At 39.0% G+C, this 27,965-nt stretch overlaps 1 protein-coding gene across 5 annotated transcripts; it reads left to right on the forward strand.

The window, feature by feature from the left end:
* Nucleotides 1-346: 346 nt before the first annotated feature.
* LOC129712052 (outer dense fiber protein 2-like) lies at nt 347-27,965 on the forward strand. Of its 5 annotated transcripts, none has more exons than XM_055660204.1 (20): nt 347-465; nt 5,470-5,583; nt 6,605-6,724; nt 7,736-7,906; nt 8,319-8,500; nt 9,101-9,227; nt 10,101-10,232; nt 10,405-10,479; nt 11,737-11,808; nt 14,117-14,233; nt 15,002-15,187; nt 15,549-15,658; nt 16,669-16,804; nt 18,811-18,921; nt 19,334-19,438; nt 20,056-20,214; nt 21,329-21,420; nt 22,713-22,875; nt 23,744-23,869; nt 24,625-27,965. In XM_055660204.1, exons 2-20 carry the CDS (start codon nt 5,482-5,484, stop codon nt 24,778-24,780), a joined length of 2,442 nt encoding a protein of 813 aa, XP_055516179.1. In that variant the 5' UTR covers nt 347-465; nt 5,470-5,481; the 3' UTR covers nt 24,781-27,965. The 5 variants fall into 5 exon arrangements, with proteins under 5 accessions (XP_055516179.1, XP_055516181.1, XP_055516182.1 ...); XM_055660206.1 differs by having other exon boundaries at nt 6,608-6,724; XM_055660205.1 differs by having other exon boundaries at nt 450-548.

Below are 27,965 nucleotides of genomic sequence, written 5' to 3' on the forward strand. Positions count from 1 at the left end.
AGGTGGAGCCCGCAATGGTCCATTAAAATGTGCGGTAGGTAATAACGAGTTATACAGACAGTATTCGAACATGATATTTAGGAGGTATACTCATCTTTTGCTTATATATGTGTAAGAAGGGGCTGCAGATGCTGGTTTACATCGAAGATAATTGTGTGGCTATCATCAGCTTGTATATCTAGGATTGCAAAGGCCAACAAAGGGCTGTTCATATTTGGAGTGGTTGCCATGGTTATCAACAGCAAGCAGAACCCGGAAGTCCAGACGCCCGCTTTGAGTGGGCGGGGCCAGGTTCAGGGGAGCAACCAATCGGAGCGCGACAGGATCCGTTGAGGCGATTTGAATGGACCAACCAGAGGCGGTGAAAGCGCATCCGGACGTGACGTTCGGCTGCACATCTGTCGGAAGTGGCTGCAAGCTTCAATCAACCGCTTCAGGTGGACGTTCGCGACGGAGCTTCACAAGGTGAGGAAGATGGACGCAAAATGCTGGGCTAACTCAGCGGGACAGGCGGCTGCTCTGGAGAGAAGGAATGCGTGAGGTTTCAGGTCGAGACCCTTCTTCAAACTGAGAGTCAGGGGAGAGGGAGACTAGAGATAAGGAAGGGTAGTAAGGTGTGAAAACGGCAGATCTAAATGGTTCTAAACAGATGCCGATCATGGAAATGCAGATAATATGGCTGAGGGGGAGATGACAAGGTGGCGTACAGTCAGTACAATTAATCAGGAGGACAGTGAAACTAGTCGGAGAACTAGGGTGGGGGAGGGACGGGGTAAGACTTTCATTGTGTAAGAAGGAACTGCAGATGTTGGTTTAAATCGAAGATGGACACAAAAAGCTGGAGTAACTTGTAGAAACATAGAAATTAGGTGCAGGAGTAGGCCATTCGGCCCTTCGAGCCTGCACCGCCATTCAATATGATCATGGCTGATCATCCAACTCAGTATCCCGTACCTGCCTTCTCTCCAACCCCCTGATCCCCTTAGCCACAAGGGCCACATCTAACTCCCTCTTAATATGGAACTGGTCAACTACCCTCTGTCAGAGAGTTCCAGAGATTCACAGGCGTCAGCATCTCTAGAGAGACCCTTCTTCAGACTTCCACTGTTCTATCTGGGACAAATGACAATAAAACACTCTTGACTATAGAGAGAGAGAGAGAGAGAGAGCGGGGGAAAGCAAGGGTTACTTGAAGTTCGATTAATCAATATTCGTACTGGATGGTAACTAAGGGTTATCAATGGAGCCGCTTTCAGTCATTTAACCAAACAGTGGCATGGGTGGATTCATTAGTGAAAGCATGGATCCCTTCTGTTTAATCAGTTCCGTTTTTAGAAGTGTTGTCAACCCGCGAAGACAATCAAAACGGGAATCACCCGCGAAGACAATCAAAACGGGGCAGTAACTTCTGCTGGGTGACAAAAATGATCACAATTTTACGTGCCCAGAAAGATCGCACTATTGGTGGGCCAAGTATGTGTAGAAAGGAACTGCAGATGCTGGTTTAACCGAAGATAGACACAAAAAGCTGGAGTAACTCAGCGGGTCAGACACCATATCTTGAGAAAAGGAATAGGTGACCCTTCGAGAAGACCCTTTTGGGTCTCGACCCGAAACATCACCTATTCCGTTTCTCCAGAGATGCTGTTTGACCCGCTGTTACTCCAGCTTTTGTGTCTACCTCCTAGTTCTGAGGGAAAGACTGAATCAATGAACGTACCGCGTCACTCTGGTTGCTTGGGGATGTTGGAGAGGAGGTGAAACAACAGGATTGTCGATGGTGCAGTGAAGTGTAAAGGCAGCGTGCCTTTTGGAAGGCGAGCAGCCGCTTCTCTACACTCTTTGGGTGAATAGTTAGGTTAATTTAGAGATGCAGCATAGAAACAGGTCCTTCGGCCCACCGAGTCCACGCCGACCACCGGTCACCCGTTCACACCAGTTCTATGTTATCCCACATTCGCATCCACTCCCTACACAATGGGAACAATTTACAGGGGTCAATTAGCATTCAAACCTTGCACGTCAATGTGTGCGAGGAAACCGAAGCACCCAGAGGAAACCCACTTGATCATAGGGAGAACATGCAAACATCACACAGACAACAGTACCCGGCGTCAGGGTCGTACCCGATCTTTGGTTCTGCGAGGCAGGCGGTCCACCAGCTGCGCCACTTGTTGAAGAGAGGTGGGGGTTGACATTAACCAGTGGCGAGATGTTCTTATAGGTGCACCTATAAATTAGGTGCTCTTCTCTACATATCTCACCGGCCCCTTTAATCAATCCCACGTTTACCTTCGTTTCCTTGGATGGAACGACTGCCAACAACCACTTAACTCATCGGCGACGAGGTTTAAGTGTTATCGACCCATTAGTCTGCTGGTATTTCAGTCTAGGATTGCGACAATCACTTGTTCACAATCTGGACGTCGAAACAGACATACATACTTTTAACAAACAACGACACTGACGTTAAGGGCGTGTGCCCAAGCTGCCGTAGGAAATTTTGAAAGAAACTCGATACTAAGGCAGCAGGCATAAGAGACCACTGGTGCCGGAATTTGGAGCAAACCACATAGCTGGTTTGCGTTGGTCTTTATTTGAAGTACATATTATACTGGAAGTCTTGCAGACGTAGGGTGTGACCCATTGTAACGATGATAGATTAGCTTTGTGACACTGGAACATCATTGTTACTCTATAGTTTAAGTTGAGCTGTAACCACTGTGAAAGGTAGACAAAAATGCTGGAGAAACTCAGCGGGTGGGAGTAGGTGCTCCATCTAGTACCTCATGGTTTCCAGCTCCAATTCCCTACCTCCCCGAACTCAGAATCGGGCAGTATATGTGGAGGGAATAGACAGGTGACTTTTCAGGCCGGGAATCTGAAAAGTCCAATCTGAAGAAGGTTCCCGACCTCAAACATCGTCTGTCCATTCCCTCCACAGATGCTGCCCTGCCAACTGAGTTCTCCAGCAGTTTGGTTTTTGCTCAAGATTCCAACATCTGTGTCTCTGTAAACTGCAGATATTGAATCTGAAAGAGTAGAAAATGCAGGAAATATTTTGCTGGCCAGGTGGCATTGGTGAAACAAAGTTAATATTTCAGCTCACTGACATTTCATCAACCTGAAATACATTCTGATTCCCTCTCCAAAAGTACTATCGGATCTGCTGAGAATTTCCATCATTTTCTATTTTTTTCTTGGTTTTCTACCATCTGCGATATGTTGCTATTGGATACATGAGAAGCCAATTAACTGAATGCTCTACTTAAGGTTACTTACTTGTTTGAAAGCAGCTGCCTTGATAGAGCATTTAGAATTTCAACATAAATCATGGTGTTTGCAATATTTGAGCTTCACGATGACGTTTCAACACAAATCTATCTTTATGTTTGCATTTTTTGCAGATGTGATAATCATGAGTGGTTGCATTATTAATCTTATTGCATAAAGGAATTCAATTGAATCTGCATTGTGTTGTTTCATTTTAATTCAGTTCAGATATATGCTTTATAATGAATGCCACTTGCAAACAACAGTGCTGGAAATAGAGTTCAATTCCACAGAAAATTGATTTAAATCATGATAAATTTTGGGAGGGAATGAGTATTCTCAGTTGAAACTTTTCTTTTTCTTTCATGCCGATGAAGAATTGTTACCCAATATTTTAAATAAGTTGAGTCTTTTGATTTTGATTACTAACTGATTCACAGTAGTTTAGTTTGCATATAGTCTGGGTTCTCAAAATAGTTGCATTGCTACTACGATGGCAGTATACTGTTCATCTTCTTGAGCATCCTTGGGTTTAGTTTAGAGAGACAGGGCGGAAGCAGGCCTTTCGGCCCACCGAGTCTTCACTCACCAACGATCCCCGTATGTTAGCACTATCCTACACACTAGGGATAATTTACAATTTTTGTGAAAAAAAGCCAATTAAACTACAAATCTGCACATCTTTGGAGTGTGGGAGGAAACTGGAGCACCCGAGGAAAAGCCACATGGTCACAGGGAGAATGTACAAACTCCATACAGACAGTGTCCATAATCAGGGTCAAACTTGGGTCTGCTATGTGAGGCAGCAAGTGCTGTGCTTGCCCATAACATAGATTTAGAGATAGAAACATAGAAAATAGATGCAGGAGGAGGCCATTTGGCCCTTCGAACCAGCACTACCATTCATTGTGATCATGGCTGATCGTCCCCTATCCCTAACCCATGCCTCCCTTCTCCCCATATCCCTTGACTCCACTAGCCCTTAGAGCTCTATCCAACTCTCTCTTAAATCCATCCAGTGCCTTGGCCTCCACTGTCGTCTGTGGCAGGGAATTCCATAAATTCACAACTCTCTGGGTGAAAAAGTTTTTTCTCATCTCAGTCTTAAATGACCTCCCCTTTATTCTAAGACTCGCCCAACATTGAGAACATTTTTCCTGCATCTAGCTTGTCCAGTCCTTTTATAATTTTATATGTTTCTATAAGATCTTCCCCTCATCCTTCTAAACTCCAGTGAATACAAGATTCAACATGAAACAAGTGTTTTGGCCCACCAAATCCTTGCCGACCATCGATCACCCATACACTAGTTCTATGTTATCTTATTTTTGTATCCTACGAACTGGGAGAAAATACAGAAGCTAATTAACCTCCAAGCCTGCACATATTTGGAATGTGGGAGGAAACGAGCACCCAGAGAAAACCCACCCAGTCACGAGGAGAACGTACAAAGTCTGCACAGACAGTACCCAAAGTCAGGATTGAACCCAAATTCAAATCTCTGGTGCTGTGAGACAGCAGCTCTACCGCTGTGCCGTTTTCTGTGTCATTTAGTTACCTTTGTCAAATGTCTTGATGGCCAGCATTGAACCAAAGAGTTCCAAATGATCCACTCCAGACAATTAATTCTATGTTTTCGCTACCCATCCTACTTGATCCTTGACTCATAACAAAAACAGGTGTTGCAATTGTGTATTGATATGTACTTTGTTAGAAAGAATGGACTGAATATTTACTCCTTGAGGTGAAAATATTGTTCTATTTCATTTGAATTTAGTCTGAAGATTGGTCTTGACCCAAAACGTCGCCTAGTCCTTTTCTCCGTAGATGCTGCCTCACCCGATGAGTTTCCCCAGCATTTTTTGTCTACGTTCTATTTCATTTTGTTATTTTGAATACTTTATATATAAAATGTTTCTACATAAACGATCTTGTATCACCTGGATAGACAATAGTAATGTTTTTCATTGAGAACGTATTTGAAGTATCAAATGCAATCCCTGAAATAAATTTCTGGACGAGCACTTAAATTGCCACGGTGTAGACGATTAAGGATCAAGATCTAGGAATTTGTGTAAATTAGTATTTGACTGTTGGAATGAACTGACAAACCTGCTTCTGCGTTGTATGATTCTGTGACCAGAATATTTTGAAGATCAGCAGAACCAATCTGATTCTTTACATTACTTTGCTCAGCTGAGAAGAGAAATGAAAACAAGAACCTCTCCTCTACTTCATGTTCATGTTGATGAAACTACTCCTGTTCACGTTCATGTCAAGAAAAGTCCGAAACAAGGAAAGAGGGTCCAGGTAATTACATAGTTCTAGCAATATAAAAATACTCTGTCAATCTTGCACGCTTTCCACCTCGCACACCTCTCCTTGATTTGTGCATGTTTTCTACAACTATTAAAATATTTTCATCTTCCATGTTTATTGCCTTTTAAATTGGAATAAATTTGATTTGCTCTTTTAAAAAATAATCTTGCATATTCTTACTCTTATTTTGAGTGGAAATTGCTCTTTAAGGTCAGCACCAAGATACAGTTTATTCACACCAATAACTGTACTTGCAATAATTGTACCTTCATCAATTGTCCTTTTAAACTGGGATATTTACAGTAAAATCAGGACACAAGTTGCACTGATGTATGTTATTTCTTCCGACATCCCATCATTTGACAGCTTTTGGGAACTTCAGTTTGGGAACGCATATGATCTCCACAAATTCTCTTAGCCCATATGTTTGAGAGATTGCAGAATTTGTAATTTACAGATTGCAGAGTTTGTAAGAATGACACCCAAATATCACAGTTTGAAAATTATGTTGAGCAAAGCTTAACTTCCACGCTGACCTGTTGTCCTCAGATGGAAGTGGTGGAGATATATTCTGCTGGCTTTCACCATTGTGGCAGTAGCTGCGTATGCAGCTTGGGGATTTTTTTGCAAGAAAATTTGCCTCTCATCTATTTTTGCTCCATCCTCTATTGCACACTCTTCCCAATGAAAGCATTTTCCCACTTGCTCCGTCCATTTTTTCACTCCCTTTTGCTGTTTTCTTGTCCCTCCTGACCAAGTAGAAGATTTCCTTTGTAGGAAATCAGAAATAAAAGATCATGGTGGAGATATAATCCTTTCTCTCTAACTTATTGTCTCCACATCAAAATATTATTTAGGTTAGAACATAATGCTACCATGGTTGTTGTGCCAGCATACTGCTTAGCTTGTTTCAAGTGAACCCTGCACCGTTTTTGATCTTTCATGAAATTCTCACAACATTGACATACATTGCACCTGATGGCGTTACAACCTTTTTACTTTCAATATACAGCAGAAGCTGAAAGGAGCATTAGAATGTGGCAATCTGCGACCATGCAGCAAGGTAAAGACCAAAGTACCATGGATTCCACCAGGCAAAACGTCAGTAAGAGAACTTGGCTACAAATGGGAGGTTTGTATACTAATTCCTTGGATATGCTTGTGGTTTTGATTTAAGAATATAGTTAAAGTGGGGGTCGTAGTTTATATTAATGTTAAAGTTTATATTTAAGTTCTGTTGTCATAATGATTTTGGAGAGAGATTAGGGAGATTTGAGGGTGAACTATAGTGTGTTTCTCTGCTACTTATACAGATTTTTCTGCTGCTCTCATTGTCTCACATTTTCTCAGAATTCTTTAAAAAAAGCCACTTTTTCCAGTAAGTCCAAAAACCTGGCTGGAGCAAGGTGATGGTACGTCTGTACATTTTTGCATTTTACTGAGCAGTGAGCTTGTGCTGTCAGTGGCTTTGAAAGTGGATGCTTAATTTTACATGATGGCGAACAGAACTATTTCTTGAGAATACAGTGAAAGTCAGACTAGTTTTTTTATACCACTAGATGGTGTAAATGTGCAAATGGAACACTCAATAGAGATGTTGCTTTCTTCAGAAATTGTAATTAATTTAATGGTTTACATAGCATTATTACAAAATGTTTATTACTGATTCCATAGATAATTGCAATACAACACATCTAATCATTTTGGCTGGTAAGTAGCTGAAAGATAAAGACTGGGATGGATCATCTTAATTCTCTGGTCTATGCTGAGATAACAAGAGTTAACTTCCATATTCCAAATGTGATGGAAAATCTGCCCATAATTCCATCATTGGATTAGTAACTGTCAGTCCCAAGTGCACATCAACAAATTTTGATAAAGATGGGATGATATTTAGCTGTAGTGCTTAGTTTTTAGTTTAGTTTGGAGATACAGCGCGGAAACAGGCCCTTCGGCTTGCCGGCTCCGCACCTTTTAAGATCTTTAGGTTGGGCCTATCATGCTTGATCAGGACTACTCTATTTTTCTGGGTATTTCAGCTTTTAATATTTGTCTCAAGATGGTAATAACTTCAAATCTACATTTTGTTTGGATAAGGTGTTGATTATTAGTAACATTTGCTGTCATACTATTTTTATTCCAGGGTCCAACACATCGACTGGATATAACACCTATTGACACTGAGAAATTCCACTCAACACTTCACCTGAGTGACCTCTCCACTGATGATGAGGAAGTTATACATGGGAAGATGAATCAGTATGAGAAAAAAATCAACTGTCTTATGAAGCAAGTGGGATCATTAAAGAGCGAGGTAAGATTCTAGTGCAGCACGAAGGAAGATGTTATTTTACAGGCTGTTAATGGCATCCTTGTACTGTCGCACCTCTAGGGATTTCAATGGGTTTCACAAAATAAAGTGCAGTAAGTTTTGTATCATCACACACTTCACTTAAAACATGAACTGTTGGCTACATTCAAGACTGGTAAGTCTGGTGTCTTGAATTGCATTGCTTGAGGGAAGAATGCCGGCTACATATCTACAGACTCATTGACATTAAGCCTGTCTATACATTATGATTATGGCAAGTCTCTTATTCTGTCCAATTCCATCAATTCTATTGGCATTCAGGAATCTATCTTGGCCTTGAATACATGCAATTACTGCGCTTACACAGCTCTCTGAGGCAGATGAATCCTAATGGTGATTTATGTGTAAATTATAGGATGAATTGAGAAAGAAAAATCATTTGCTGGAACAGCAAGAGGAGGAGCTAAACCTATCCAAGCAGTTGATTGAAGAGAAGGAGGTGGAATTAGCTGAAGTCACCAAGGAGCTTGTTCTTACTGAGCATAAGAATGAACTACTACAAAGGAGCATTGAAATGATGGACCAAGAACATTCCCGGTACAAAGTGCTTCCTCTCTTCTGTATGATTTTGACCAACAATTTCTCATCCATGCAACTTTCTGCAATTGGGAGAACAGTCAATCTAGGCAATTACCATAGAAGGACCAGTATGGATTGGCTGATGCACAATAAATATTATTTAACCTAGTAGATAATATTAGCAAAGAATGGCATTAAATTGAGTCTATTGAGAGTGTTGATAAAACCAAATGAATTGGAGTTCTGGATTCATTTTTAATCACTTTTAACGAAAAATTTGAATAACCTCGATTAAAAAATTCTATAAAGGAGACTGACTGAGAATATGTGAAACTATATCTCCTAGATACTAAAGCTAGTTAAATGAGCCACATTTGACTTTTTCTAACTGGGTCTGGCCAATATGCATCTCCAAATCCACAAGTGTTACTTCTCTTCTTTATTCAGAGGTGATTGCGAATGGGCAATAATTTACCAACCATGCTATTGATACCCAGTCTGATGAACAAATTAAATATCTGTCCCTTCCTGCTGAGTAATTGTTACTTTGTTCTCTTCGCTTCAAGACATCTTCTTGCACATAATGAGAATTACTGAAGTGCGTGTTGTTTTTCAAAGCTCAGAAAAAAAGCATTGGCGAAAAGGTGACACTGTGTTGAAAAAGCTGGTCGAGGCTGAAATGGATGCAGCTGCTGCAGCAAAACAGGTTGCAGCTCTACACAGCACTATCAGTAAGCTGGGCAGTGTAAGTATAACTTTTTTTAAATCTTGAACCATGTCATTTTTTGTCTGAGGAGATTTTTCCCTTTGCCTTGTAATTGGGCCATTCTACTAATGGAGAACTGCTGAAACAGAAATACTGGAATGATTTGCTGAATTACATGAAATATCTGTTGTTACATGGTGTTCTACATTATGTGTAGATATGTTCCATTCAAATGGGAGTATTTGTACAAGACATCACCAATTGAATTGTTCTTTCCATATTTGATAAAATAATTATTATTTTAGGGAATAAATACTGGAATTCCAGCAGAAGAAAGGTGGAACAGAAGTTTGTGTTTGGCTGAACATCCAAATAGAGTTTTTTTGGAGACTTGAAGTTGGGTATAAGTGTTTTTTTAATGTGTTTTCCTGAAACTAGGAAATTGATGCCTGAAGAAATAGCTACTGTTTGTGAGGTACGGTACCAGAAGATGTGTATGGGAGCATAATATTGTAAATAACTTAGGAATCTTAGCCAAAACTATGGTACAGATCGAAGCGGCTCCTGGTTGTTGGAGGGGGTGGGGTGTGTGTAACAGATGGTATCAAATTATTTTTCCTCGAGAACTGAAATATCAGTAAGAGTTTGCAAAAATATTGGGTGCAAAAGTGCAACTGGACTTTGTCAAGAAACAGTTGGAAACAGAATGAAAAGTTTGTCACTATTCAGTGCAGCTGTGGAATGCTGTGTCAACGTGGATAGGGAAAAAGAGAAACTGATTAATGGAATGATTTGTAATCCCAAAGAGTGTAGAGTACAAATTTCTCAATGGTCCCTTTTCTTAAAATTCTTCTCCAAATTTGCAGTGTGCAACTGCAGTGCCTCAAAGCTTGTTTTTTTCTCTGCATTAAGGAGAAGCAAATATCAACTTCAGAATGTAACTTCTTGACACGTCAGAAGGAATTGCTATTGCAGAAATTGGAGACATTTGACGTAACAAATAGAGCAGTTCGGGAGCTACTAAGAGAACAACATGCACAGGAGGTAAGAATTTGTCTGTGCTTGGATTTGCCAATTCTCTTCCGTAGTTGTACTCAATTAGAAAAGCTTTCTCTTCTGTTTCACTTTAGTTGGAGTTGGGTCATTCTGTACATTTGATAATAAATGTCCAAGGTAGATTTTTCATGGTCTAATCTCCACTTTTTTTTTAACCCAGGCTGATGCTTTGAGGCTATTCGAACTAAAAGAAGCCCTCCTTGAAAAACTGGCTCGGTCAGAAGCAGAAAATGCGGTGAGAAGAACATATTGCAGTTGGTGACATTGTTTATGACAAAAGATCTTGACTGGTCTGAAGAAGGGTCTCAACCCGAAACATCACCCATTCCTTCTCTCCAGAGATACTGCCTGTCCCACTGTGTTACTCCAGCATTTTGTGTCTACCTTTGACCGGTATCACCATCTGTTTATGTTTTAGTTGTGCTTTCAGTGGTGGCTGGAATGGGTAAAAAAATGTTTTTCCATAACATCATTATTGTACAATTTTCCGAGTACCTGTACTTGTATATGAGAGAAATCGGTTCAGTTGTGTTGTCTTCTGCACTCATGTAGCTTTTCTTGGGGATGTAATAACTATTTAGGAAAGATCAATATCTATGGATGAGATAGATGGTGAAGATTGGCAAGAAAAATATGAATAATCATGCTTGTAAAATGATAAACATTAATTTATAATTCATATTATAGAAAATCCCAAAATGATTCAGAGGCACATAAATTGACATGAGGCAAAAAAATCAGCATCAACAAGCCTGGTGAAACTGTTTTTGAAGTATTAGCGAGAAATATTCAGGGAATGAATACCAGAGGTTAAATTTGATATGGTGTAGTGGACATGATGGGGGTTGTGGAGAAGGTAAACGAGGCTAGAGTTGATAGAATGCAGAATTCTTGGGGGGGGTAGTAGGATCAGAGGAGAAGCCAGGTATGTGGCATAAATGAACTCTGAGGCCTTTTAATACAAATATGGGAATTTTAAACACAGGGGGTTGTTGGACTAGGAGCCAAATTAGATCAGTGTGCAGGGAGTCACCGATAGATGTAGTGTGGGTTGGTATGTGCTAACAAAACCTTATGGGATCAGGTTTATGAAAAATATTTGATAGAGGCCTATCAGGCGGGGTTTTGGCCCGAAACGTTACCTATTTCCTTCGCTCCATAGATGCTGCTGCACCCGCTGGGTTTCTCTAGCATTTTTGTGTACGAAGCATAGTTGACTCTGGTTTACTCTAGATTTCAGCATTGGATGAACTAAGAGAAGAACAGAGTTGAGTGAAGTAATGCTGGTGAAATTAGGTGGTCTTTTCAATCAAAGACAATTTTATCAGCATAAAGTGAAAATGAAATGACACCAGGTTTAAATGAAATCTGAAGGAGAATTCAAAATACCTTTAGAAGGATTATTGTGTGCCAACTAGAAGTATATTATTCAGAAATTCTTTGGATTCTTAAAATTACTAATTTTATTAAATTGTTTATTATTCCTTTTCAGCACCTGTTAGTGAAGCTACAGGAGATTGAACGCCGGACAGACCAGCTTCTTACTCAGAATCAAGCAGAAAAAGTAAGCAGAGATAAAAAGAAAAAAAAAATTACAAGCAATAAATTGAACTTACTGTCCCCATTTAATATAAACACTGTTATATTCCGGCCTGTGCGTTAAAATGGTTATGCATGGTTAATAATTTATGCAGTTTTGTTCTCTTGCCTTTTGCTACATTTATATTCCGTATATACAGCTCTCAGATGTTTTTTACATAGTTCTTTCCACTGATATACTCACATTTGTGTTGAAGCATTTCCTACTTTCATTTCCATTGAGTAAGGCTTTCTATTGGATATAAAAGCTCACGGAATTTGTTGAATAAATGTTGCCAAACATGTACATGCAATGCAATTTCTATATCAAATGAAAGTAACAAATTATTTGAACAAGATTTTCTTTGCAATTTTGATAATTTTGTTAATCAGCACATTTTTCGTGAGGTCTTGAGCTGGCAAATGGCCATTTTTAAGTTTCTGGTTTTGAAAATAGACAACCCTCAGCCATTGTCAGTGAGCTTGTCAGATTCAATGGTAAAAGAAGACCAATTCAGATTAGTTAGTTTTTTATGATCTTGGGTTTAATAAATTGCTTTGAGTTGAATGACAGTAGTACAACGGATAAACCTCAAGCGTTATGACCCTACATTAATAATGTGCTGGTAGAATCCCAGATTTTGCAGAAACTTGTCTATGTCTAATTATTATTGTGTTTTTGACTTGATAGGAATTCCTCCATTAAGTAATTTGATACAAGATACAAGATGCGTTTAATTGTCATTTGGACCCCTTGAGGTCCAAACGAAATGTCGTTTCTGCAGCCATACATTACAAACAAATAGACCCAAGACACAACATAATTTACATAAACATCCATCACATCGCTGTGATGGAAGGCCATATAAACTTATCTCTTGAACATTTGCACTCTCCCCCCCCCCCCCCCCGATGTCAGAGTCAAAGTCAAAGCCCCCGGCTGGCGATGGCAATTGTCCCGCGGCCATTAAAGCCACGCCGGGTGGTGCGAGGTCGCACACCGGGTCTAGTTGTTAGAGCCCCCGGCGTGCGCTCGCAGAGTCCCGCGGCCATTCCAAGCCGCGCGGGGCGGTGATGTTATGCCCCGCTCCAGGAGCTCTTCGACCCCGCAACTCGGGCGGGAGAAGTCGCCGTTGCAGGAGCCCTGAAAAGCGGTTTCCCTCCAGGGACCCGCGGGCTCCCGGTGCCGACGTCCGCAGACCCGCAGTTGCAGCCTCCGACTCTCCGGTCGGGCCGCAGCAGCAACGCTCCTCCACCGCTACACCCGCTCTGGAATCGGCCAGCTCCGCGACGGTGAGGTGAGTCGTCGGCACCAGAGTCCCCGGTCTCCTCCTGTTGGAGGTCGCTCCTCATTGCAGCCCCAACGATAACGTAGACCCGACGAGAAAAGGTCGGGTCTCCCGTACAGGGAGAGATTTAAAGCGTTTCCCCCTCCCTCCCACCCCCCCCCCCACACACACACCCCCCAAAAAAATAACAAAAACTACATAAAAACATAGACAGAAAATAATAAAACGCGGACGGCCGCTGCTGACAAGAGTCGCGTCGCCCACCGGATGTATTGGAGAGATGAAATTAGAGACTGTTATGATGACAGAAGAGGAATGGTATTTTCTTGAGTAGAATAAAGTTTGAGGTGTTAAAGGTGTTTGACATCAAGATAAATTTTTGAAAGATACATCAAGGAAAGCAGTATTGTTGAATTTGTGGTTAATGAGAATAAATATTTAGATCACCACAAAAATAACGATGGGGGATGTTAATGTAGTTAGTTTTTATATATCCTGACTCTGGGATTGTATGGTTTAAAACTAAATTAAGTACAATAAATACTGATTATTTCCTGGTCTTCTATGTGTTTGTGTATTCAGCATTAAATTACATTTCCAAAGTAGCTCCTTTAATATACCTTTTTAGAACCATGCATGGGAGTTTTACAGCTACATCACAGTTCTGTTTCAATCAAAATGCCTTGTTTTCACGGAGGGAAATAATGTAATATTATCAAGTGAAGCTTTCAAATTCATAATGGATTATTGAGGCTAACTGGAGATTGTATTAGTGTCATGTTCTGTAACTTTTTTGTCCCCAAATTATTACTTCTTAGTGTTCCCACCAATCAGCAAGATATCATTGAGATTTATGCCATTTTCCTTCATCATAAGATATAACCTATTGTTTCACCAAAGACTAAAACTAAATCATTGCATTGGTAAGCTGGCATTATAATTGATTTGTTACTCAGGAAAGAGCAATGAACTGTTTACTGAGCCACTTTTTTTCTTCCTCTTTAGGATAATGCTCACGCAGCGGCAGAGTTATCCAAATCACTTGAAAGCACTCGAGCCCATCTACAGGGACAGCTTCGCAGTAAAGAGGCAGAAAACAATCGTATGGCTGTGCAGATTAGGGTATTTCAATAATCTTACTTGCCCCATGAGTTTCCATGGATTTGACTTTCTATTACATATATATAATTTTTTTTTATTTGCTCAAGAGTAATTTATGAATTGTTAAGATGGGCACAATGACACGACCCAATGTTAACATTCATTTTGTGTCTAATTGCTGCTATATTGTGTTGCTTGAAAATCTCTAATGGTCTGAAGAAAGGTCTCGGCCCGAAAAAAACACCCATTCCTTCTCTCCAGAGAAGCTACCTGTTACTTCAGCTTTTTGTGCCTATCTAATGGTCCCAGTAATACGGTTCTTTTATTAAAACACTGGAATCAGTGAGTCCTTTGATACATTTTCAGTGAAAGGTTTATTCTCTGAAAAATCTTATATGGCAGATACATGCATGTACTCTTCACTGTTGCACTCCTGTCCAACTAAACTTAAATGAAGGACCGAGAGGTTAGAGATACCACTTAGTGAGATAATCAGCTCTTGCCATAATTATATGTTTTTCAAGTCAGATGGATGTTTAAGGTCTCACGGCAGTGTTTGAACAGCAGCATGTTCTCCAAGTGTGTTGCCCGATATTGCTCATCAAATGAACACAATTGAAAGTGGTTTAAATCATCATTGTTCTCATTGTTACTCTTGTAGAATTTATGTTCATGCAAAATAGCTGCTATTTGTACCAACATCAATTAAATGCTACCTTTACATGTTCTGTTTTATATTTTATGGTCTCCAGCTGAAGTTTTCAATTTGTTCTAATATTACTCCTTCAGAATTTTGAGCGTACCATTGCGCAGCAGAAAGGGCAAGCGGACTACTTAACAGAGCAATTAAGGTTGTTTCATAACAAAGGGGACAGAGACAAGGAGGCCTTAAAGAAAGCCACAAAGGCTCAGAAACAACGAGCTGAACGTAGTGAAGATGCAGTCGAACTGCTCAATTCCCAGCTTGTTGGCAAGGTATTCAATTAGTATTGGGAAATAGTGGCATGGAATGTTGGCAGCTAAAACTGAAATTGAATAACAAGTATATATTGAATTGGATTAATCATACCATGTGCCTGGAGCGAATGATGAAAGACAGTACTTTACTTCCTCCACACTGAAAGATAACTCTGAGCTGTCTAAAACTCTGTCTTTAGACGTGTCAACTATGTACCCAAATAACTGTGCCAAGGAAGAAATCTCTTAGTTTTTTTTAGAAAATAGGCTACATTGTAATTTTTGCTGTGGTATCTTTAACTTTATATTCCTTATTTAAAACGAGCAGTAATAAAATGTCACTTCCACTGTGAACCTTGTGTGGTTGGCTTGTTTATAGGAGACGCAGTTGGCAGATGCGCTGTCATCAGCTGAGACTTGGAGAAATTGTTATAACAAGGTGATGAAAGAAAAGAGTCAACTGGAGATTGAGATCTCAATCGTGAACAAGTAAGAAAGTTGAGAGCTTGAACAATTTGGGAGAAAATACAAACTTGGTATAATTTAGTATGATCGCACATTAACCATGAATAGTATTTTTAATTGTGAATTTGCACTGAGACTTTGCAATGATCGTTTTAGCAAGATAACAATTGTTTATGGTATCTACTCGTGGCTTTCCCCGGGTTGGTCCACTTCCTGGTGACCTTCAGTAGAGCTTCCTTTTTCACTGTTTAAATATTTTTGAACAAATAAACCAGATTGTCTTAATATTCAGTTTATTGAAGTATTATGGGAAACAGTTGCCTTAAAGTCTATTTTTAAAACACATTTTTGAAATGCGATTCTTATAAAACCATGTGATGCAAAACTGTGGTGAAGTAGAGATGCAGCTTGGTTTTATATTGTGACCGTTTTATTTTCTGAAACAACAATTAGAAACATAGAAATTGGGTGCAGGAGTAGGCCATTTGGCCCTTCGAGCCTGCACCGCCATTCAATATGATCATGGCTGATCATCCAACTCAGTATCCCGTACCTGCCTTCTCTCCATACCCTCTGATCCCCTTAGCCACAAGGGCCACATCTAACTCCCTCTTAAATATAGCCAATGAACTGGCCTCAACTACCCTCTGTGGCAGAGAGTTCCAGAGGTTCACCTTTGCAAATTACCTTTGCAACACAGCTGTTGATATTCGTTTATGAGGCATTGAATTTATTTGATGTGTTACACAACTCCCTTTCCTTAGCCAGATGATCTTCTTTGGCATTACAAATTTTTCAAATTGGCAGTACAGCTAATAAGCTATATAAGGCGATAACAATACACTTAGTGGCTGCAAACTGTAGCTAAAGCATAAACTAAATCTATTTGCAAAATGAATTTCAATTGACTAATTACATTGGCATTTTTTAATGTTGCCAACAAATGAACAAAGATTATGACCTGAAATGAGTTGTATATGCAAAAGGAGAGCATGTGGACAGGATCTTTAAGGTAATAAGTTTTCTTCTGGCAGCCGTGTTACGGGTCTACTGGATCAAACTCATAATGTGGAGGATAAGGCTCGAGGAGACCTGGATTCACTCATGGACAGACTCCACAAGATGTCCTCAGAAAGCACATCCATCAAAATAGAGAATGAGACAATGAAGGTAAAGATTTTCTTGCTCAAAATTCTCCATTAACAGGTATATAAAAGTCAACTGGCCAGGCAAATGTGGAAGGACCTAAATACCATCCCGGGCTAAAGTTAAAATCATGGGTGATATCTTGCAACAATGCATTCTTTCTTTTACACCCATTTTGAAATAAACAACAAAGTTCTACCAAGGTGTCCTCTTCCATCTCGGTGGCAGATCTACTTTCAAGAGGGTAAACTCTTGAAAAGCGATCAATCCGGATGGAGTCGATGAACAGTTCGTTACCCTCCATTTCACCAGAAACCTTACCTGGACCCCTCGCATTGATTAAATGATCAAGGAGTGCATCATAGTTTTTACATTTTTATACAGCTGAGATGATTTGGCATTTCCACGAGGACTAGTATGACAACTGCTCTGTTTTTGATTGCCTGAACCCATAGAGATTGATGAACACTGCCCATGCCTGCACAAGCTTATCACTTCCTTCCATCTGGACTATCTTTGTAGTACATTGCATCAGTAAGGCTGGAAATATTGTCAAAGACACCTGTCACCCAGAGAAAGCCCTTTTTTTCCCTTCTCCATTTCGGGAGAATATATAGAAGGTTGAAAACCCAAACATCCAGATGAAAAAACATCTTTCCCACGTTATCATGCTGCTGAACTAATTACCTCTTTCACATCTCAATACTGGAGATGCTGCCACATGCAATTACTCTTGGCTCTTTCTCATTGATTATTCCATTATTGCACTTTTTTGCACTACTTCGGATTAAACCACAATCTTTGCACTATTTTACTGTTTTGCTTTTGTTTTATTTATTGCTATATCTATCATTAGCGTACACTGTCTACTCTATAAGCTTGATGAAAAATGTCATAGCATCCTAGTATACATAGAACTCAGTCAACCATAAAGAACCTTATTAAAAGCCTTATTAAAATCCCTGTACAACATCCACTACCCTACCTCTATTCATCTCATTCATCACCTCCCTAAAAAAACTCAAGTAAGTTAGTTAATACATAACCTACTGTGTACAAAGCTGTGATGTCTGCCCCAAATTAGCCTACTCCCATTTGGAAGAGAGTGGGCTAATTAGGTATAGACAACACGGCTTTGCAAGCAGCAGGTTGTATATTAACTAACTTAAGAGAATGCTTCGAGAAAGGATTTCTGAAGTAAATCCTTTCTCGAAGCACTCTCTTCAATGGTTTTCCTACCATTGACGTGAGACTCACTGGCCTATGTATAGTTCCCTGGATTCATCCTACTTCTCTTTTTAAACAAAGGAACAATACTGGCCGCTCTCTGGTATTCCAGGATCTTGCCTGTGGCTAGAGAAAAAAAATAAAGATCCTCGTCAGGACCCCCGCAATCTCCTCCCATGCCTCCCTCAATAACCCGGAATAGGTCCTATCATCACCTGGGGTCTTATCCACCTTCATGCTCTTCAAGAGCCTCTGCAACACCACCTTCATGATCTTAAACTGCCCCAGCTTATTTGTATTCTTCACATCATTCTCCAATTCCTGTCCAATTCCTCCTCGGTGAATACAGATGCAAAGTACTCATTTAGTATGCCGCCTACATCCTCCGACTCCAAGCATAGATTCCCTCCTTTGTCCTTGATAATAGACTAATCTAATCTACTCTGCAACAAAATTGCATCTAAAGGACGGGGAATATTATTTATGATTCATATCTATTATCTTAATTTATACTTGTGTAGAATAAACTAGATTAATGATTCATATCTGATCTTGTTTCAATGATGTGTTTTGAGTTTGCATTTGAAAGACCTTCTTGGGATATAATGAGTCCCCTGAGTTACTGTAAGATTAGATGTTGGGCAATATTGTGCATGGTTCTGTAAGTGTGCAATCTCTGTGCAATGTACCCAAGAGGATATTTTAAAGCAGACCAGAATGTTAAAATGATTAATTTGACATTTTTATTGCAATCACAGCAAACCCCACATTGAATATTTTTTTTATTTTCCAAACATATTTAGGCAAATATGAATGCTTTGGAGGAAAAGTTCATGTTTGCTCAGACTGAGATGCAACAACTAAAAGTCTCTATCAAACACTATGAAGGGCTGGTGGACAGTTACAAATCTCAGGTAAATAGTTGGGGATTTAGGAACATCTGAGGATGTGTTTGACCAATTTGGTAGGCACAAATATTTTTTTGTAATTTTAGCCTATGATCCAATCTTTGGCACTCACGATTTTGGATGTTCTTCCAATGCAGATGGAATGTTAATTTTCTTTGTGTGGTTGCGTGAGAAGGCTTTTGTACAATATAAGAAGACGATAGTAAAAATGAACATTAAATGTGAATTTAAATTACTTTACAATCATTGAGGGAGGTGTACATTGATAATGCTGACAAAATATTCAACAGCTTCATTATAGGGATTTTGAATATAATTGTAAAGTGGGTATCTTTTCAAATTTTTTCATAGTTTGTCAAATTTTGCATTTCACTATTTAAAAATTCCAATGTAATAAAATTCTTGTCAATGGATCTAGGTGATAAAGACACGTTTGGAGGCAGATGATTACAATATAAAGCTGGAGAAGGCAGAGAGGGAGAACAAGTTACTGAAAGATGAAGTGAATATCGAAATTGACCAGGTGACCACTGGTTGTGAAGTAGGAAACAATTCCCTTATGCTAGTGGCTATTATTTATATTTTAAAATTCTCCACTAGCCCTTCAGATGGAGACAGAAAGGGAAACAGAATGGTGTCTATAACTGCGGCTATTTTGAAATGGGGCTTTGAAAGCTTGAGTAGTTCAATTACAGTTCTATTTCGCTAGAGTTTAACGGAAATAATACATTTTAGAACTAAAGTTTTGTGAAAAGTCATTTGATATTATTAAAGATAAATCTACATGGCATTAATTTGATAACCAAAAAGCTTATTTTATCGATTCAACTCCTTCACTTTTCTCTTTCCCCTTTGTTAACAATTAATTTCATTGCACTGGGGTGCATGTGACAAACTAACCTGAATCTGACTTGCATTAGATCAGAGAACTATTTTGTATGTTAGTCCAGCAGGTTTAGTATGCAGCTTTAGTGGGGTCTGGCGACATCCTTCTTGTCGGATGACTCGGTTAATTACTGGATGAATGTACCTGGGGAACAATAGGACATTTGTTTTCAAATGTTCATGGTATTAACATTTTGGTTTACAGTAATTAATATACTTTTGACGGTCTCTTTGATATCTGTATTTCTGCTGCAGGTGCGTAGACAAATGCAGAAAAAACTGAGTGACCTTGAACCTGTTCCCGAGTTGTTGAAGTTAACTGAACATAAACTACAGGACTGCCAGCAACAGCTGGCCATGTACGAGAAGAAAAATGTGGATCAGTCCTCCATTATATGTGATCTCAGGATGGAGGTTTGGAAATTCTGTCTATGTAGCTTTTTATGTTAAACACAGCGATTAACTAAAAGGTTCTATATTAATGGCAGTCAACAACTCTAAACTCATTTATGTTGTATCATGTGAGAGTTTGCTGTTTGTAAAATAGCTTTTATGTCTGCTTACATAAGGCATTTGTGAAACGTGGGATGCAAGGTTTTAAACAAAGCAACTAAAGTGTGTGATTAATATCTCACTGCAAAAACCAGAAAGCTCTAGCAGTTGTCTCAATTTATTCCTTGCCTCTAGTTTGACACATGTCTCATTGACTATTGTATTTACTAAATGTATGTGGATGAGGAGCATCCAATGGGATAGCCAGTATAAATCCGTGGAGGTTAAACTTTTTTTGGCAGTTTTCATTTTTTTTTTAGCTTTCATTTTTTGTGTTTTCAACAAAAAACAGCAGTTGGAAAATAACACGTGCTTCTGGTTCTCTCCTCTTACGAACATTCAAATGTCTACCTAGTTTTCTTCTTCCTTTGTTCATCCCTCCCATTACCTTCCACCACCTAGTTACATCTGCTCATCTGGTTCCACTTGTCCCCCACCTGCCTCTATCCCATCCTCTGTCTAATCCCATGATCAGTCTGAAGAAGGTTCTCAACCCGAAACGACACCTTCTCTCCAGTGATGCTGCCTGAGATACTCCAACATTTTGTATCTACCCATCCTCCTTTGTCCTGCCATATGCTGACAATCTTTCCTGTTCGTCTTCCGTTCTGATGCGTGATCTCTGCCTGAAATGTTGACTTACACATTATCCCTCTCCCTCTATCCCACCCACACCCAAGTCGTATTAGCTTCTCATTTTCACCCTACAAACAGCGTACAATGGCCTGTTGCTTTATCTGTGTTACTTTTTTGTTTATCTTTCATTCATTGTTCTTTATCTCTCCACATCACCATTTATATCTCTCATTTCCCTTATCCCTAACCAGTCTGAAGAAGGGTCTTGACCCAAAACATAACCCATTCCTTCTCTCCAGAGATGCTGCCTGTCCCGCTGAGTTACTCCAGCTTTTTGTGTCTATCTTCATTAAATTTAGTTATTTTTAACTTTCTGCAGTTTGATTCCTTATTTTCACAGATAGAGGAACTAGGTGGAAGATCAAGAGAGAAGTATCACAGTGTGCAAGAAGAAAATCATAATTTAAAGTTGAAATTGGAAACTTTGGAAAGGTTAGTTGAGTGTAATTTAAGGAGGTAGGTTGCACTGAAATTCTTGTTATACTGAAAGAGGAATTTATTTATTCCTTCACATTTAAAATAAAATATATATAGCCTTATTGTACATTTTATGGGGTTGGTGTCTCAGCGAGATTTCTTACCTGTTAACAAGTTATTCCCCCTTGTCATAATGACCTGCTCTTAAAACGGCTATTGTTTCCTTGGCTTGTTTGGCCAGGTATTGGAATTTCCGATTCATCACTCCTAACTATTCTAGATTTTTGTTTGAAACGACCCAGTTCATGATAAAATCAGTTTATTTAATTTGCTGCAGATTCTAAAAGAATCTTTTGCATCTCTGCAATTGAATGTGTTTTTAAGGGGATGGGATGGGGAGATCCAAATATCATTATGCAATGATGTAGCCTAATCTGAGCTTTGGTTGAAAATTGATAAACTTTCTACCAAATTTTAAAATCAAATTATTGCACTGTCACACTTGTTAAAAAGTGTCATTCTTGCAAACGTTCAAAAATTATCAACCAATCATAAGTACAAAACCAATAAACAGGTGAAATGACAATATTTGATAGAACACGGATGGGTCATGAATTAAGGGGGTGCATATTCATGAGGCCATGTTTTCTTGCAATCAAATCAACACTGCCAGATGTAAAATATTTCATTTTATAGTGGTATTGGTTAAATTCTGAACTTGTCTGGCGAGTTGAACGAGATATGTTTATATTCCAATAACATAAATGTTCTCACCTGGGGTAAATTTCTTAACATAATTTGCACAACATGCTCATGGCTTGCCATGTCAAAGACAAAGGTGGCAGCTATTTGTGCTTGGTGCGCTGCCACAAACAGTGAAGAGGTGAATGAAAAGTTAATCAGTCTCTAGTATTTGTAGAAAACATGACCAGAATATTGGGAAAGGTCGTTTTCTCATCTACTTTCACATTTTTAATGTTACAGATGGCCCTGTTGATACAGAGTTCCACCATTTAAGCCTAACAATGAGAAAGTAACCCTAATCATGCTATCGGATGGTCAATATACTCCTGAACTATAAGAATAGCTAAATTGGCAACAGTTTAATATCACATCTCAAAGATTATAACTAGCCCTGCCTGATTAAGCGCTCAATCCCTGGAGTGAGGTAGAAGCCTCATTTTTTTTAAAGGGGGTGTGAATAGAATAATCAAAATTAAATGGTATGTCTTGTTACAAATACAGACAAAGCAATTTGTGAACTGTAAGGATATTGCATCTTAAAAGTGCATTGATCACTTTTGTAGGAAACTGGAAGATGTTTGTACACATAACCGAGAGCTAACACTGGTGGTGGCACAACGGGAGGACACAATTCATCATAATCAGCAGCGTTTGGAGGAGAAATCCCATGAGTGTTCTAGCCTAGCTCGTCAGCTGGAGACTTCCATCGATGATGCCAGGCGCCAGGTTAGTTCGTTGAGATTTACTAACAGTAGGAAGAGAGCAGTAAGGTCATTTAGCCCCAGTATGTAGGGCATTGGTGAGATCTGCAATACAGTATTGGTCTCCTTAGTTAAGGAAAGATTAAATATATCATTTTCTCCGGAAATGCTGCCTGATCCCATGAGTTACTCCAGCATTTTGTAATTATCTTTGGTATGAACCAGCATCTGCACTTTCTTTGTTTTTAGAAGATTTTCTGGACTGGTATGTGGAATGCATAGATAGTCTTAAAGGATGGGTTGGGCAGACGAGTCTTGTATAGGACTCATTAATGACTTATTAAACATTAATTGTATAGGACTCATTAATGACTTATTAATGACTTATTAAAACATATAACATCCTGCAGGATCATGACATGGTGATTATGGGGAGGATGTTCCTGTGCCTCCATTGCCCTGAGCCATTGAGCAACTCGGGCGGGAGAAGTGGTGTGGTGTATGTGAGTTTTTGGAGATGCAGGTGAAGTTGTGGACTTCTACAATTGTGCAGAAGACCCCTGAGCCCATAATTTTAATGTCAGATTCTTGCTATTCATTTTAAGTCTCACCACTGCCAATTTATTTTAGAACTATTAATGATGCTTTTCTAAGTGACTAAATTATATTTAAAAGTTGTTTCATTGGCTTCCATCCCACTTTTTTTAAGTGCATTATTACAGATGCTTAGCAAAAAAATCCATTGAATTTCCTTACTCCATTGTTTTACTTTGCCAATTACCATGAAGCTGTTCTACTCGCCCTTCTATGAGATGAAACAATTCCTGGTATACAAGACAAATCCTAAACAGGAAAAGTTTAGCTGTTATGACCATATCCATTTGTTTGTGTAGGTGGACCAATCCAGAGAGAGAGCTACTTCAAAGGAGCGGACATCACAGAACAAAATACTGGACCTTGAGGCTCAATTGAGCAGAACAAAAACAGAATTGACTCAACTACGGCGGAGCAAAGATGATGTAGGTTGCAAGTAACACAATTCCTGTTCTGATTAAACATATAAATATTTAATTTATACGTTGTCAAGACTTGAAGGCATGAGCAATAGGGAGACGTTGGACAGGCTAGGACTTTAATCATTAGAGCGCATGATACCTTAGGGGCAACTTCTTTAGACAGATGGTGATGGGTTTGCCAGATGAGGTAGTTGAGACGGGGTCAATAACAACATTTAAAAGAGATTTGGGAAGATACATGGAACAGAGTGGTTCAGAGGGAAATGGACCAAACGTGGGCAAATGGGATAAACTTGGATGGGACATCATATCGACAAGGATGAGTTGTGCCTAAGGGCTGCTTTCATGCTATATGACTGACTCAATCCTTTCTAGATCTCTGATCAGTACACTCTGCCCTACGATAGGAAGGAGAAAATGATTAGGCTTGCTACCACTGTTTATTATCCATTCATTGTCATTGGAAATTAACATGATAAGGAAGGAGAGCCTAAAGGCTGGATTGCTTTATCAGGGACTTAATCAAAGCTTACGGCTAATGGTTCAAAGGAATGGTTCAAATAATGAACATTTGGGTATGGTGCAATGGGACATCCTGGAAAATACAGGTGAGGAACAAGGGAATTGGTGAAAGGAGAGCATTTTGAGCTACTTGACCATGGAGAAATCACTGTGGTACTTCTGTGAAGCTGTTTATATGGTAAAGGCTTTCAATTATTACTGTTGAAAGTAACTTGTCAAATCCAATTATTTCTTAGGCTGAGAGGCGTTTCCAGAGTCGCTTAGAAGATTTGAAGGATCGCCTGGAGCAGTCGGAATGCACTAACCGCAGCATGCATAACTATGTCCAGTTCCTCAAATCCTCATATGCCAACGTCTTTGGTGAAACTGCAATAACAAGTTCTCCAGTTTAAATACGATAACCTGTGAGGACGACTGGTATCAAAAAAATCATCTTGCTGAATTATTTTTTTTCTGAGCTACTCGTTTCAAAACTATATTAAAAGGACACTGTACAGCATGAAATAGCAATCTCTGCTGTTTTGCCCTGAAATACAACTGGCCCTGTTAGCCCTATATTTAAATCGATCTTAAAGAACTACCTAAATACAAATTCCCAGACTTGGTATGGAACTAGATTTCTGACTAGGCTGAATTACCAGTCAAAAAAGGACATAATATGCTGGAGTAACTCAGCTGGTCCAGCAGCATCTCTGGAGAACATTGATAGGTGACATTTCGAGTTGGGGCCCCTTCAGACTGAATGTAGGGGAAATAATGCTAGAAGAGAGGAGAGGCAGGGCAGAACGTGGCAGGTAATAGGACAATGGCAAGGGGGGTGGGGGGGTGCAGTTGGTAGGCAGGTGGATAGACCAAAGGCCAGAACTTAAAACTGAAGGTATGAGACAAGGATTGAAGTGTTGCAAATTGCTGAATTTGGAGAATTCAGTGTTTATACCATTCAGTTGTAAGCTACTCAAGTGGAATATGAGGTGCTATTCCTCCAGTCGGCTTGTGGCCTCAATCTGGCAATGGTGGATGGCCAGGGCAAGGAGGCCAGAATGGGAAGAGGAGTTAAAATGGTTAGCCACTAGGAAATCGAGTAGGCCTTGGTGGACTGAGCGCAAGTGTTTGACGAAAAGGTTACTGAGTCTGTGCTTGGTCTCACCAATGTGTCAGTCAGTAAAATTCCAGTATCTGTAGGTCTTTGTGTCTCCATGTTCTCAGTCCAGATGAAGGACCTTGACCTGAAATGTTGACCATCTATTTCTCTCTACAGATATCCTCTGACCAGCTGAGTTCCTCCAGCAGCTCTCCTTTTTTTTTCTTAATTCTTTGGCATGTTCAATATCATTTCCTCACTCTTTAACATGCTGCTCTGAAATCTTCTTATCCTGGTTTCTTGGATCCATTCCCCTGTCATTTTAAACATTAATGTGCTTCTACTCTCACTATACGCCTGGATGGTATATCTTCTGACTTAATCGCTGCTACATAAGCAGTCTTCATGTACATCATGTGAACTGAAGCAGTTCTCTAGGATATTTTTGCAGAAGATGGGACCAGCATTGAAAAACTGAAATTACTGCAATTTAAAATATGCCCATCATTTCTTAAAATTTACAAATAATTTCTGGCTTCAAAATTCTTATGTCCATGTAATACCACAATATGGAGATCAAAATTCAGTCAGTGCAACATGAGCTTTCATTATTTTTAGGCCAACTATTGGAATTTAAGTTTCCCTCGGACAAAAATGGTATGCATTTTTTAATTTACAATTGATAAAGCAGTGAACAAGATTACTCTGTATTGATTGATCAAGATTGATTTGTATTATATTTGGCCCATGATCAGTTGGTGTAGAGGCTGCACAATGTGTTCTCTATTTGTCAATGCCAACATATCTCATTTTGTTAAAAGTAAACTACAAACACTCTGACTTTAAAACAAGTTCTGGTATTAAGTAACTTTTAAGGCTCTTGATACCAATTTTTTGGATCCAATTGTCAGGGCTGAAACAGCACCTAAAAAATACCTGATCATATCATCTCCGTTGGTTCAAAACTAAAGTCTCTTCCTATCTGTCTATCTCACTAACATACAGTATTCTCTTTTGCTCTTTCTCCAATTTTTGCGATTTATCTCTCAAAGCCCGGGGCTTGGTGTTATCCTAAGATCTTAAGTGGAATTTAGCTGAAAGATTGTCGCCTGTGTAATCTGCGTGAGAACTACCCCTTTAATAATGTTGCAAGTTTTCCATGCCAAAGTCTGAAGTTTTTTAAAAGCCAATTTAGCTAAAAAAAAGTCTCTCTTTTAGCTGTGTAGAGCTGCTTAGGAAATGCTGTGGTTTTCTTTTTTTAAATGTCTTATTGGTGTATATTTAAGCCTTGATTACATTTAGTGGATTGTTAATGTGTGCCATTAAAATAATTGAAGTGAAGAATGAATTTTTTACTTATTATCAGGGAACTCGTTTGTCTAATAACTTGGATATTATGTGACATTACTCCATTCTGTGCTTAAGACATATTTTCATCTTAATTTTAAATATTAAATACGAATGTGTATTTTAGAAGTAGTTGTGGCTCAGTAATAGATTTTTATAACTACGCTTGCATATTTTTGTATTCACTATTTCTCAGTGCTTTGTGTTCCATAAGTACTTAACAAGAATCAGTCTGACACTCTATTCTTTTGATAGATGAATGTCTGGGAGCAGTTCCCAAATTCTCCCTACACATTATTGAGGTATGGCTTCGCACTGTGTTTTCAAAGGCAAAATTCCCCATAGTAATATTTCCTTGTCTAGTATAAGATATATTACATTATTATGAAACAGAGTACCATCTCTAAAATTGGCAAACTAAGAACTGTAATTCATTCTAGTTCATTGTCCTCATCCTCTCACATATAAAATCTTGAGACATGGATAATTATTCCAATTTTTCTTTTAAAGAGTTAACTGTATAGCTTGGGTTGACTGGTTTTCCATGTCTGGACGATTGTATATGTTAGTTTTAAGTAACCTACCCTTTCAGTTTATAATTCATCAAGATAACTTTTCAGATTTCCACAGCTTGCAAAGTCTGTTTGTTCATAATTCATACCACTTTACAACATATTACAATGTAAGACAGAATTTTGTGAATTCAGCATGAAAGCAAACTATTCACCCAACAATAAACATGTGCCTTTGTTCATGCTCTCCTTGAGCTATCATCCCACATTCATCTCATCCTGAAATCTACTGTAACATGTTAAAGGCTAAGTAATTGTTAATAAATTGTGGCCTGTTCCTCTGGTTTCATATTCATTTTATATATGCAGCCACAACAGTTGACCATTCACTCATTGTCACTATTAAATTATGAGGGATTTAACCATTTTTGGTCCCATTGTACTCTGGTGCTTCAGCTAAACATTTTGTGAATCACATAATGAAATAAAAATTAATAATTTTCAGGATGTGATGTTGTTCATTAGTTGTAAATAATGTTTTTATACTTGTATGTTTTTAAATATTTACAAATGTTTATAATCAGTATCTTATTTTTATATGAACATATTAATAAAAATGCCCATTTGTTTGAAAGAC

The sequence above is a fragment of the Leucoraja erinacea genome, chromosome 31 (genome assembly GCF_028641065.1).
Source record: "Leucoraja erinacea ecotype New England chromosome 31, Leri_hhj_1, whole genome shotgun sequence".
Taxonomy (NCBI): domain Eukaryota; kingdom Metazoa; phylum Chordata; class Chondrichthyes; order Rajiformes; family Rajidae; genus Leucoraja; species Leucoraja erinaceus.

What these genes read in the sequence shown, in the direction of transcription:
- LOC129712052 (XM_055660204.1), top strand. Translation starts at nt 5,482, where the DNA reads ATGAAAACAAGAACCTCTCCTCTACTTCATGTTCATGTTGATGAAACT. An exon ending in CTATCAGTAAGCTGGGCAGT is followed by an intron (nt 9,228 to 10,100) that starts GTAAGTATAACT and finishes CTCTGCATTAAG; the next exon opens with GAGAAGCAAATATCAACTTC. An exon ending in TATGTGATCTCAGGATGGAG is followed by an intron (nt 20,215 to 21,328) that starts GTTTGGAAATTC and finishes TTATTTTCACAG; the next exon opens with ATAGAGGAACTAGGTGGAAG.